This window comes from Impatiens glandulifera, chromosome 1 (genome assembly GCF_907164915.1).
Source record: "Impatiens glandulifera chromosome 1, dImpGla2.1, whole genome shotgun sequence".
Lineage (NCBI taxonomy): Eukaryota > Viridiplantae > Streptophyta > Magnoliopsida > Ericales > Balsaminaceae > Impatiens > Impatiens glandulifera.
In genome coordinates this window covers 13,838,958-13,852,074 of record NC_061862.1, presented here as the reverse complement: position 1 = coordinate 13,852,074, position 13,117 = coordinate 13,838,958, and the positions used below count along the sequence as shown (strand labels likewise).

The 13,117-nt window shown below is 31.4% G+C and overlaps 1 protein-coding gene and 1 long non-coding RNA gene across 2 annotated transcripts; one reads left to right on the top strand and one right to left on the bottom strand.

The window, feature by feature from the left end:
- Nucleotides 1–9,299: 9,299 nt before the first annotated feature.
- Nucleotides 9,300–11,486, top strand: LOC124919939 (RAN GTPase-activating protein 2-like). Its single transcript, XM_047460343.1, has 2 exons — nt 9,300–9,405; nt 9,700–11,486. Exon 2 carries the CDS (start codon nt 9,727–9,729, stop codon nt 11,326–11,328), a length of 1,602 nt encoding a protein of 533 aa, XP_047316299.1. The 5' UTR covers nt 9,300–9,405; nt 9,700–9,726; the 3' UTR covers nt 11,329–11,486.
- Nucleotides 11,487–11,714: 228 nt separating this feature from the next.
- LOC124922544 lies at nt 11,715–13,081 on the bottom strand. The gene is made up of 3 exons (XR_007097831.1): nt 12,972–13,081; nt 12,410–12,851; nt 11,715–12,242 (listed from the first exon to the last, which is right to left on the bottom strand). It is a non-coding gene; the product is annotated as an uncharacterized LOC124922544 (long non-coding RNA).
- Nucleotides 13,082–13,117: the final 36 nt, after the last annotated feature.

The following is a 13,117-nucleotide window of genomic DNA, read 5'->3' as shown; positions in this document are numbered from 1 at the left end:
AGTTACAACAAAGGTCTAACAATTCTTTTTCCCTTTTTGTATAATCAAGTAGACAACCAATTCAATTAAGCATCAAACAATCAAAGAAACAGAGAGCAAGACACCAAGATTTTACGTGGAAAACCCAAATTAGGTAAAAACCACGGAACACTTCGGCCACTTAAATCATCCACTATATCAAATGGGTATACAATGTTGTTCAGTACAAACCTAGAGGTAATCTAATAAAAATTATCAATTAACCTCATCATAACTTGTCATTCACATACATTATCATCATCACTAAAGATGACATAAAGGAAATTAGAAGAAGAATTTGCTGCTTCAATGAAGGAATTGCTGCTTCAATGGAGGAAGAGGGAGAGAGAACCAACTTCTGCTGTGTTTTTTTTTTAATTAAATATACACTAGTGAAAAGGACTTTTGCCAACAGAATTTACCGAGGGTTTTATAAAACTCTCGGTAATGGTCCCGAGAGGAATAAATCTTTCGTTATTAAAAATAAATTTCGAGAGGTGTATAAAACCTTTGGGTGATATGAGTTTTCACCGAAAGTTTTTCACAAAACCCTCGGGTTTGACTGTTCCCAAAAAAACTGAAAATAATTCTAAGTGTTGGATAAGGGTAATTGCGAAGGTTTTTCAAAAAACCCTCGATTTTGACTCTCCCCAAAAGGGTAATTGCGAAGGTTTTTCCAAAAACCCTCGGTTTTGACTTTTCCCAAAAATACTGAAAATAATTCTAAGTGTTGGAAAATGGGTAATTGCGAAGGTTTTTCAAAAAACTCTCGGTTTTGACTCTTCTCAAAAAAACTGAAAATAATTTTAAGTGTTGGGAAGGGGGTAATTGCAAAGGTTTTTCCAAAAACCCTCGGTTTTGACTCTTTCCAAAAAAACTGAAAATAATTCTAAGTGTTGGGAAATGGGTAATTGCGAAGGTTTTCAAAAAACCCTCGGTTTTGACTTTTCCCAAAACAACTGAAAATAATTCTAAGTGTTAGGAAGGGGTAATTGCGAAGGTTTTTCAAAAAACCCTCGGTTTTGACTCTTCTCAAAATATCTGAAAATAATTTTAAGTGTTGAGAAGGGGGTAATTGCGAAAGTTTTTCAAAAAACTCTCGGTTTTGACTCTTCTCAAAAAATCTGAAAATTATTCTAAGTGTTGAGAAGGGGTAATTGCGAAGGTTTTTCAAAAAAACCTCGGTTTTGACTTTTCCCAAAAAAACTGAAAATAATTCTAAGTGTTAGGAAGGGGTAATTGCGAAGGTTTTTTAAAAAACCCTCGGTTTTGACTCTTCTCACAAAATCTGAAAAATAATTCTAAGTGTTGAGAAGGGGGTAATTGCGAAGGTTTTTCAAAAAACTCTCGATTTTGACTCTTCTCACAAAATCTGAAAAATAATTCTAAGTGTTGGAAATGGGGTAATTGCGAAGGTTTTTCAAAAAACCCTCGGTTCTTTTCCCAAAAAAACTGAAAATAATTCTAAGTGTTGGGAAATGGGTAATTGCGAAGGTTTTTTAAAAAACCCTCGGTTTTGTCTCTTCTCAAAAAATCTGAAAATAATTCTAAGTGTTGGAAAGGGGTAATTGCGAAGGTTTTTCAAAAAACACTCGGTTTTGACTTTTCCTAAAAAAACTGAAAATAATTCTAAGTGTTGGGAAATGGGTAATTACGAAGGTTTTTCTAAAAACCCTCGGTTTTGACTCTTTCAAAAAAATTTGAAAATAATTATAAGTATTGGGACTGGGTAATTGCGAAGGTTTTTCAAAAAACCCTCGGTTTTGATTTTTCCAAAAAAACTGAAAATAATTCTAAGTGTTGGGAAATGGGTAATTGTGAAAGATTTCTAAGTATCTTTCGGTTTTGACATCTCAAAACGAAAGATATTTAGAAAACTTTCAGTATTTCACTTCTCCATTTGTTAATTTAATTGGTGTTTCACTTTCTAATTAGCTTGTTTAAACTCCTAACTAAGCTAATAAAGTGTGTGTTATTTTTGAAGAGTAGAGATTGTGATTAATTATATAAATGTATATGGTTGTGTATGATTATATAATCAAGTGTATGTTTTGTGTTTGATTATATTAAGGATGTGTGTAGAGTTTGATTATTAGATGTGCGGGGATTGTGTAAGGATATAAAATGTGTTAAATTAATGTTGTTTAAGCTAATTAGAAAGTTAAACACTAATTAAATTAAAAAAATGAAGAAGTCAAATACCGAAAGATATTCAAATATCTTTCGGGTTTGAATGGTAATACCGAGAGTTATAGGTATACCTCTCGGTATTTGACTTCTTCATTTTTTATTTCTTCATTTATTTTAATTTACTTGGTGTTTAATTAGCTTGTCTAAACTCTTAACGAAGCTAATAAAGTGTGTGTTATTTTTGAAGTGTATGGATTGTGATTAATTTTATAAATGTATATGATTGTGTTTGATTATATAAAGGAATGTATATGTTTGTGTTTGATGATAATAAGAATATGTGTAGAGTTTGATTATAAAAAAGATGTGTTTAATGATAATTAGGTTGTGTTTTAAATAGATGAATGTGTGTTGTTGATGTTTTAAGTTAAAAAATCTAAGGTCAAAACCGAGAGATATACACAAATCTCTCGGTTTTTATTTTATTAAAATTTGTGTGAGATCCATCAAAACCGAGAGATTTACTCATATCTCTTGGAAAAAATAACCAAAACCGAGAGTTATATATAAAACTCTCAAAAATATTAAAAATCAAAACCGAGAGTTATACCTAAAACTCTCGGAAATATGAAAGGGTCAAAACCGAGAGTTATACCTAAAACTCTCGGTAAAACCCCTTTTAATTAAAAAAACATATTTCCCTTTCCAGATCACTATCGCTCGCTTCTTCCCTCTCCCCTTCTCCCGATCGACAGTCGCGCTCACCCGAAAGACGATCCACGCCGATAACGACAAACGCCGCCCACGCCCAACGCCGCCCACGTCCACGTCGCCGATTGATCCTTCCACCGCTTGTAGCTCGCCGTCGATCTATCTGCCGCCGTGTCTCTAGCTCGTCGTCGATCTGCCTGCCGCCGTGCTTCTTCTCTTCAACTTCTAGGTTAGTTTAATTATGTTTATATTATATGGTTAGATTTAGGTTTGATGTTGGTTAGTTTTAGGTTTGATTTAGGTTACAGTTTCTTGGATTTAAGTTTGATTTATGTTAGATTTAGGTTTGAATGATATTAGTTTTATGTTTTATTTAAGTTAGATTTTGTTAGATTTAAGTTTGATTGATGTTAGTTTTATGTTTGATTTATGTTAGATTTTGTAGATTTATGATTTATGTTAGATTTAGGTTTGAATGATGTTAGTTTTATGTTTGATTTATGTTAGATTTTGTTAGATTTAGGTTTGATTTAAGTTTGTGAATGAATTGATTAATATTGATGTTAGTTTTAGGTTTGATTATTATTGATGTTAGATTTATGTTTGATTTAAATTTGTGAATGAATTGTTTATTATTGATGTTAGTTTTAGGTTTGATTATTATTGATGTTAGATTTAGGTTTGATTTAAGTTTGTGAATGAATTGATTATTATTGATGTTAGTTTTAGGTTTGATTATTATTGATGTTAGATTTAGTTTGATTTAAGTTTGTGAATGAATTGATTATTATTGATGTTACAAATTTCATAAATCATTTATTTCAGAAGGCGGGTGAAATAAGACGGACCCCCTCTATCGTTGAAGTTTTCAAGGGGACTCGTACCCCAAAAGCTACAAAAGAAAACCCCAACCTGATCCCAGACAAACGAGCGCAAAAGAAGATTGTAAGTTAATTGACTTTAATAAAATTATATATAGCTTATTTATGTAAATGAAAATTAATTTCAAATGTGCAGACAGAGATGGAGGAAGTAAGAAGCAATGAACCAGATATCTTTGACTTCGACTTGACGAAGAAAGTGTACGGACACTAAATGCATGAGACAGTGATCGGTATGGGATCCGACGTCGGACCCACACAAGAGGATCGTCGGAGTGAAAACAATTCACAACGATCCACTGATCGGTTGTTGGAAGAGAATGAATAGCTAAAGGCGGATGTGAGACACATGGCGTTGACAATTGAGGAAATTCAAATGAGGAATATAGAAAGAGCGGAAATGATTAGTGAAATGGAAAAGAGGGATAGAGAAAGATCGCAAAGGAAGAGTCAAATGGAAGCGGAGAGGATGAAATGACGCAAAGAATGGAGAAATATGAACAACAAATTGAATTCTTAATGACAAACCCTCCCCCAACTAGTTAGTACATTATAATTTTTGAACAATTGTAAATATTTTGGTTCGACTGATGACAGGTTGTTTGGATGATTGGGTTTGGTTTAGAATTTTGGAATTATAATGATCTTTTGGTTTATGAATATTATTGTATATGTATTGGTTTGGCTGAACATGTTTTGGTTACGCACAAAACGATCACCCTATTTGAGACATTTATAGAGGCAATACCGAGAGTTATTTGAAAAACTCTCGGATTTTTCCTCGCAAGAAAAACCGAGAGTTATTTGAAAAACTCTCGGTTCTTCCTTAAAAGAAAACCCAAGAGTTATTTGAAAAACTCTCAGTTTTCCCTTACAAGAAAACCCGAGAGTTATTTGAAATACTCTCGATTTTTCTTACAAGGGAAAAACTGAGAGTTTTTCAAATAACTCTCGGTTTTTCTTGTGAGGGAAATCCGAGAGTTTTTCAAATAACTCTCGGGTTTTCTTGTAAGGAAAAATCGATAGTTATTCAAATAACTCTCGGTTTTTCTTGCGAGGAAAAATACGAGAGTTTTTCAAATAACTCTCGGGTTTTCTTGTAAGGAAAAACGGAGAGTTTTTAAATAACTCTCGTTTTTTTCTCTGGTATCTAAACCGAGAGATTTATGAAATTTCTCGGTAAACACCCAATTAGATTTACCGAAAATGGCAATACCGACGAATGCCGAGAGTTACCTAAACTCTCGGTATTATATCTATACCGACAGATATAGGGCCATTACCGAGAGTATAAACTCTCAGTAATGACCCTTTTTTCACCGGTGATACTCTAATGAGTTTTATTAATTTGTCAAGGCCTAGCTGTCAAATGAACTGACCCAACACATAAATTATATACATAATTCTTACATTTCCTCCTCAATTGATGAATATCTTTAAGATTAAAAAAAAATTAAACTCTAATGGTTTAATGAAAATATCAGTTAGTTGCAACTTTGAATAAACGTGTTTTGGTCGATTGAACTCTTGGTTGAAATTGTCCCGAATAAGATGACAATCAATATCGAAATATTTATTCTTTCGTGGAAAACTGGATTCTCGGTAAGGTGGATAACAATTTTGTTATCACATCTTAGTAGTATATGCAATTTAATGTACGTGTAGAGGTATTTGAAGGAATGAATGATATCCATTTTAATTTCGTCATCCTAAAACATCATTATATGGATCACAATCACAGCATGGTAAAGATTAGTACTAAAAGTTTTCCGAAATTTTTTTAATTTTCGAATAGTACTTTTCAATAAAAAAATGTATTTTGTCGAAGATTGTTTATAACTTTCTGAAGATAGAAAGCTTGTGGGTCATTAATTTCTTAATGCATTTATCTAATACCAATCCATAAATTCATTGATGTGGTTGTAAACAAATAATTTGTTTTGATTTATTTTAAAATCGTATTCAATATTAATGATCTTACCAAGCAACTAACTTTTCTTCGTATATCGAAGTCGTTTACTTCTTTTGGCATGATAAGTGGACCATCAATAAACCCTAACTTCGACTTGGCTTCAAGGGCTAACCGAAGACCGCTACTCCATCCGATGTAGTTTGATTCGTTAAACACTGTTGAGCAAATAATTGCTCATGTATTGTCTGAGTTACGAATCACAATTCAAAAAAAAATCCTTTAATGATGACAAAACACTATATATATAATTACCGCTTAAATATTTTAGAAGATCATACTTTAATGCCATGAAATTTGAAATTTGATTGATTGCGAATATTGGGTTTCTTGTGAGTGTCAAGAGATAGAATGAAAAATAAGAATGTGTTCACGATGGATTTTTCATTAGAGTAGTGTTCACTTTTATATAGGGCTAACTTATACCATGGTTCTTTTTAACTCTATGAAAATTTATAAAATTATTCTAAACTTTACAATTTGACTTAAACTCTATTATAACTCTGATTTTTTTCTTTTAGAATAATTTATTAATTAAGTCCAAATTGGCTAATATTTATTATTATTATTATTATTATTAATATTATTATTATTATTATTATTATTATTATTATGGAATGCATTATCAAATTACAATTTTTTTACAATTGTAAATACGATGTAAATCTTTATCTCCCACCTTTACTTTAATATAATATTTATGTTTATTCATGTTATTCTAATTTTTTTTAAACTAAATTTAGTTTTTAACCTTTTATAGTCTCTAAAAATGTTGATTTAAAAATAATATTTAATTTTTATTTTTGTTTAACGTTTTTTTAGTAACCATATTGAACTGTTTTTTTCAAGTAATATGTTTTTTTTTGTTATGAATGATATAATATCGATACGATATCGAAATAATAGTATATCATCAATATTATTCGGTATGTTACTTATATTATACCAAGATTTCGGTATACTTAAATATCTCTACGGTTGAATTAAAAAATTACAGTATATATACCGACTCACCCCTATCTGAGATTCGTTTTTAGAAAATCTGTATAGTCTGTTGGGGAGCTCATCATCAATTTTAAGAATTTTGTGCATGTCAAATTTTTTTATTTTTTAATTTTTTTTGTATCTTTGACCTATTATTTTTGTTTTTCTTCTTTTATTGCATTTCATGAATTTTATTTTGTCTGATGTTATAATTTTTTTTGTGCTTAAACTATACTTATATTTTTAATGTTTCATTGACCTTTTAAAAATAAAATAAAATATGGTTTTTGGTTTTGAGAACTACAACTTATTTTAATAGAGCAAGCAATGTAAGTTTATGGTCAAATTGTGTTTTATTCTTATAAATTAAAATTTATGAATTTGGATACATAACTATATAGTATGACCATACCAATCCGAGAGTGTGGTTACCCTAAATATTAGTTAATTTCCTTGATCCTTCTCCAATATCTCTCTATATTTTTTTTTACCTATGATCAAATTATTATATTTCAATTTGTTTTTTATTATTATTAAGACTGAAAGACATAGTAGTTGATGGGTATACCATTTTTCAAATTAATATTCTAATAATATATTTTTATTTAAAAAAAAATTAACCGGCTCCATATTTCAACACGTTTTAAATAGAATGATTGCGTGAACTTGTAAATGCTCTTTGACTTAAATATTAATTATAATTGGCCGAACGGTACTGGCTTAAGTTAAAAATGAGATTTCGAATATTCTTTCAAACTTCAATTTGTTTTTTTAAATTATATACATAATAATAAGGGCAAATTACATAGGCGGCCCTCAAACTACCTCAATCGCTCACTTTTGGCCCTCAAATTAATTTTTGAAACAAATCGTCCCTTCAACTTTTATAAAGGTCACCGGTGGCCCTTCCGTCAACTTTTTTGTTAAACCTAACTGTTTAAGTTTAAAATATTATTTTTTTATATATTATCTTTAATCTTATATTTTATATATATAATTATTAAATCGCTTATATATAATATTATATATATATATATATTATTATTAAATTTTAAATAATTATTAAATCTTTTATATAATAAATAAATAATATATATATTATTTATTTTTATCTATATATATAATTTATATATATTATCTTTAACTAATTTATATATAATATTTATATAATATATATTTTAAAAAATAATTTAAGTGTTAAAAGTATTTGAGTAGTTAGAAGGTTATAATTACTTTTAATAAATTATTTTTAATATATATAAAACAAAGTTTAAAAATAAATTATATGGATTATCCCTTATCATTAATTATATATATATAAATAAATTTATATAATTTATAGAATATATATTTTACAAAATAATTTGAAAAATTAAAAGTAATTATAACTTTCTAACTACTCAAATACTTTTAACACTTAAATTATTTTTTAAAATATATATTATATAAATTAGTTAAAGATAATATATATAAATTATATATAGATAAAAATAAATAATATATATTATTTATTTATTATATAAAAGATTTAATAATTATATAAAATTTAATAATAATATATATAATATTATATATAAGCGATTTAATAATTATATATATAAATATAAAATATAAAATTAAAGATAATATATAAAAAAATAATATTTTAAACTTAAACCGTTAGGTTTAACTAAAAAGTTGACGGAAGGGCCACTGGTGACCATTATAAAAGTTGAAGGGGCGATTTGTTTCAAAAATTAGTTTGAGGGCCAAAAGTGAGCGATCGAGATAGTTCGAGGGCCGCCCAGGTAATTTGCCCTAATAAATTAATAATAATGATAAAAACCACTTAATCTAACGAGAAATAATGACATGAAAAAAACTTTACTTAATATGTTATCGAGTTTTTAAGTTCTCGAAAAGTACGATTAACTCCCCAACAAGCACTAATGACTTCTCAAAACGAATATAAAAAGACGTTATTATAATAATAGTATTATGAATGATACACATCAGACGATTACAATCATTTAAATTTCAACAATTTCTCTCCAACCAGATAATTCATTAAAAATAATTAGGATGATAACCCAAATATGTAGTAACCACGTCAATTCAAACATCTCAGCAACTACCAAAAAATTCAGGCATTATATAAAACTAGAATTTTCTTAATGGTTTGAAACACGGTTAACTTATTATCTACTTGACATTTATAAATAAATAAATAAATGATTTATATCACCATTTTAACTATCAAATTTGAGCGAAGGAAAAGTTTTGACTACCAACTACTTATCCTCAAAATTCCGTTAGTCAAAACCCTTGATTTCCGTTAGTCAAAACCCTTGATTTGTTAAAATTTAATAATTAAATTAATTATATTGATCTCCTATTTATTTATTTATTTATTTTATATTTTATAACTTTAACCATAAAAAAAATTCAAAATTGTGAAGTAAAAAAGGATATCCAACAAATCTCATTGGACACAAATAAGGAAATATTAATTAGAGGCAGATTTGAAAATTTTACACAAACTTCCGTGTCTGAAAAATCAAACAAGGCCCAAAGTAAGAATTTTGGAGGCAGGTTTTTAAAACCCAAAATTTTGGCGCTCCTAATTTGCAGTTCGAGATATATATAGTTTCTCCTTCTCCTTCTCTCTATCACTATCCCTCCATCGCCCTCTTTCCGCCCCCATTTTGCCGGACAAATCTGCAAGTTTAAGCGGTAACATGTTCATTCTTTCCACTTTTTGTTGTCAATTTCTTACTTTAATGCTTGATTCTACACTGAAATGTATATAAATGCTACTCATGTAAGTTTGTACATCTGGGTCTTTCACATTAAGTTTAAATTTGTATTCTTGTTACTTTGAAGCGTTTGAATGCGATCGATTGACTCTTGAGTGTTCTTGGATTGATAAACCCTTTTTGTCTGCTTTCTCAATGAAGTTCGATGCACTCACTTACCCAGTTACCCTTATGCCTAAACTGTATTGTGTAAAATGAAATTGATATACAGGTAGACTTTGTAGCTTTTGTTGTTGCAATGGAGATTTCCGCACCAACTCCACACCCACATTCAATTTCTATCAAGATATGGCCTCCAAGCCAGAATACTCGTTTAACGCTTGTGGAGAGAATTGTCGATAATCTCTTGAACCAATCTATTTCTACCCTGAAATATGGCTTCTTGACTAAGGAAGAGGCTGCAAAGAATGGAAAAGAGATTGAAGAATCTGCTTTCAAGATTGGAAATGAACTCTTTGAGAAGGAGTCTGATGGTGATGGAAATTCTGCTGTTCAGCTATATGCTAAGGAATGTAGCAAGAACATTTTGGAAATCCTGAAAAGGGGTTCTAGACCAAAGGAGGTGAAAGAAACTTGTTTTGATATATCTAATGGAAAACGTGCCTTTATTGAAGAAGAGGAGGCTCGGGAGCTTTTAAAGCCTCTTAAGGAACCGGGAAACTGTTTTACCAAGATTTGCTTTAGTAATCGAAGCTTTGGTTTGGGTGCAGCTAATGTTGCTAAACCTATTCTAGAATCTATCAAGAATCAGTTGGAAGAAGTTGATCTGTCTGATTTTGTGGCTGGAAGACCAGAAGAAGAAGCTCTTCAGGTCATGAACATATTCTCAGCTGCGCTTGAAGGATCTGTCCTGAGATTGCTAGATCTTTCGAATAATGCATTGGGCGAGAAAGGGGTTAGAGCGTTTGAGAAGCTTCTGAAATCACAGAGCAAACTAGAGAAACTCTATTTGATGAACGATGGTATTTCTGAAGAAGCTGCAGGAGCTGTCTGCGAATTGATTCCTTCAACGGCGAATCTCAAAGTGCTACACTTCCATAACAACATGACTGGAGATGAAGGGGCTTTAGCAATTGCTGAAATTGTGAAGCAATCTCCCTTGCTGGAGGACTTTAGATGCTCCTCCACAAGGGTGGAATCTGACGGTGGTATTGCTTTGTGCGAAGCTCTTGAAACCTGTTCTCAATTGAAGAGGCTTGATTTACGAGACAACATGTTTGGTGTAGAAGCAGGAAAATCTCTTAGTAAAACTATTCTGAAACGTGGAAATCTTATCGAAGAGATTTATTTGAGTTACTTGAATCTAGAAGATGAAGGTGTGATTGCTATAGTTGATGCTCTGAAAGAATCATCTCCACTGCTGGAAGTTCTTGACATTGCTGGAAACGATATAACAGCCGGAGCTGCCCCTAGTATAGTGGCATGTATAAAGGAAAAGGAATATCTGGTGAAATTGATCCTATCTGAGAACGATCTCAAGGATGAAGGGGCGATTGAGATCAGTTCAGCACTAGAGGCAAGCCATGGGCCACTAAAAGAGGTTGATCTTAGTGTGAATTCAATTAGGAGGGCTGGGGCTAGGATGATTGCCCAAGCTGTGGTTGGAAAACCGGAAATGAAGTTGTTGAACCTGGATGGGAATTTCATATCTGATGAAGGTGTTGATGAGTTGAAGAGTATATTCAAATCATCTCCTGGTGTTCTTGGTTCGTTAGATGAAAATGATCCAGAGGGAAGTGATGATCATGACAGTGAGACTGAAGAAAAAGAATCTGGAGACGACGACGAAGATGATTTGGAGGCAGAGATGAAGAAGCTTGGAATCAATTCTTCTTCTTAAGAGGTACTATCTAGTTATTATGTGTTTTTGGCTAGTATAAGATTTTGATGGACTAATGTTCTGTATTTCTTTCTACTTTTAGTTAGATTTGTGTTTTTTTTGCACATTAATTCTTCAGGTTTACCCCTGAAAGTAATGAAAGGCTCTCTTTTCACTGATCATTTAATTGGTTTTTACAATCACTCTATTGAAGGTAATCTATGTATTATATATTACTAAATAGAATCAATCAATTCGGTTTCTCCTGTAGTATGTACATTCATTGAGTAAAAAAACAGGAGATGTTACACTAGGCCAGAGTTCGACGAACATGAGATAAGAAGCTTTCACTCTATTGAAGGTAATCTATGTAGTATGTACTTTCACAATCACAATCGCGATCAGGACAGTTATGGAACCTCATAATAGTGATCCAAACAAGCTTCTGTCTGTGAAAATGCATCTCGGAGAACATCCGAAGCATCACCACGCGATAGAACATTCTGCCTTCTGAACGAATCAGACAAGATACTTGAAACCTTCTCAGTCAATATCCTATGTAGCAGGTTACAAGAAATAAACATCATCATAGTGCAACAGCCTCTAAGAAAGGAAAATCGAAAACCATCACTAAGATAGAATATACTAACTTGCTAGCAGAAATTGCAGCAATTGGTCCATCATGTCCGTCACATATCAAATACTCCAAACTGCATGTTAGCAAGCATACAACTTGGAACTCTTGAGATGGCCATAAAAAAAGGCATAAAAAAAATGTAAAAACATGAGAATTTCAAAACCTGATCAGCACCAGCAAGTGGCCACCACACATCTTCCATGGGCAACTTCTTTCCTCCTTGAAGTCGAGCCATTGGGTCTGAAGCGACACCAATGCCAGATGGTTTATGACATTCAATCTGAGACGTAATCTGAACCTGGAATAATGATTGATCTTATAAACAGAGAAACATATATATAGGAACCAAAAATTGACTTTGTGAAGGAAATTTCATGGGCAAAATAAGTATGAAGAAACCAAATCTTAATAGGGAACCTCAATTGGCAACAAAAAAGAATTCAATGATGATAGGATTTCACTTACAAGTACTTTTGTGCTTGTGCCAAAAGTAATAATTTGTCCATTAGCAAGTTCTACCGGATGAGTCTGTTGTCTACTTCCAGAATCAGGATGACATACTTACAGGGAATTCAAGAATGTTACGTTTAAGCTTCCCATATCCACTAGCTCCCATTTTCATTTCTGATTCAATAATTGCAGCACAAATTGGAAATAAAAACCAAAAGAAAGTAAGAATCTGCAAGTTTAAAAAAAAGTAACAGTGTGAATTACATTCAAATTCCAGTTTATCATCGCATGCTTCCCTGAAATTTCTGAATCATTGAGCAAGAAATCAAAGGGCAAAACCCGTCCTAGTGTTAGAGAAAGCCTAGAAGAATTTGTCGAATTTATGCAACAGTGAAGCCCATGTGAAGGACCAGATATGGCATCCAAAGTGAGACTACTTCCTGCAAATCCAACACATCTAGCAGAAAGATATGACATGCATGTTTTTATATATTCAACTGATTGACAGGAAAAACAGAAGAATATTGACCTTTTCTATGCAGGTTAACAAAGGAATTATAAATTTGTTCAGCAGTACCTTTGGTTGCAGATTCTCTAATGCTAGTATTTCCTGAAAAATTAGAGTCAGGAATTTGATCTTTCTTCTTCACATGGTTCTGCTCCTCTTCTTCAGCCAATCGATTGGTTGACAATGGAGATATAACATCTTCAGAAGGTTGAACA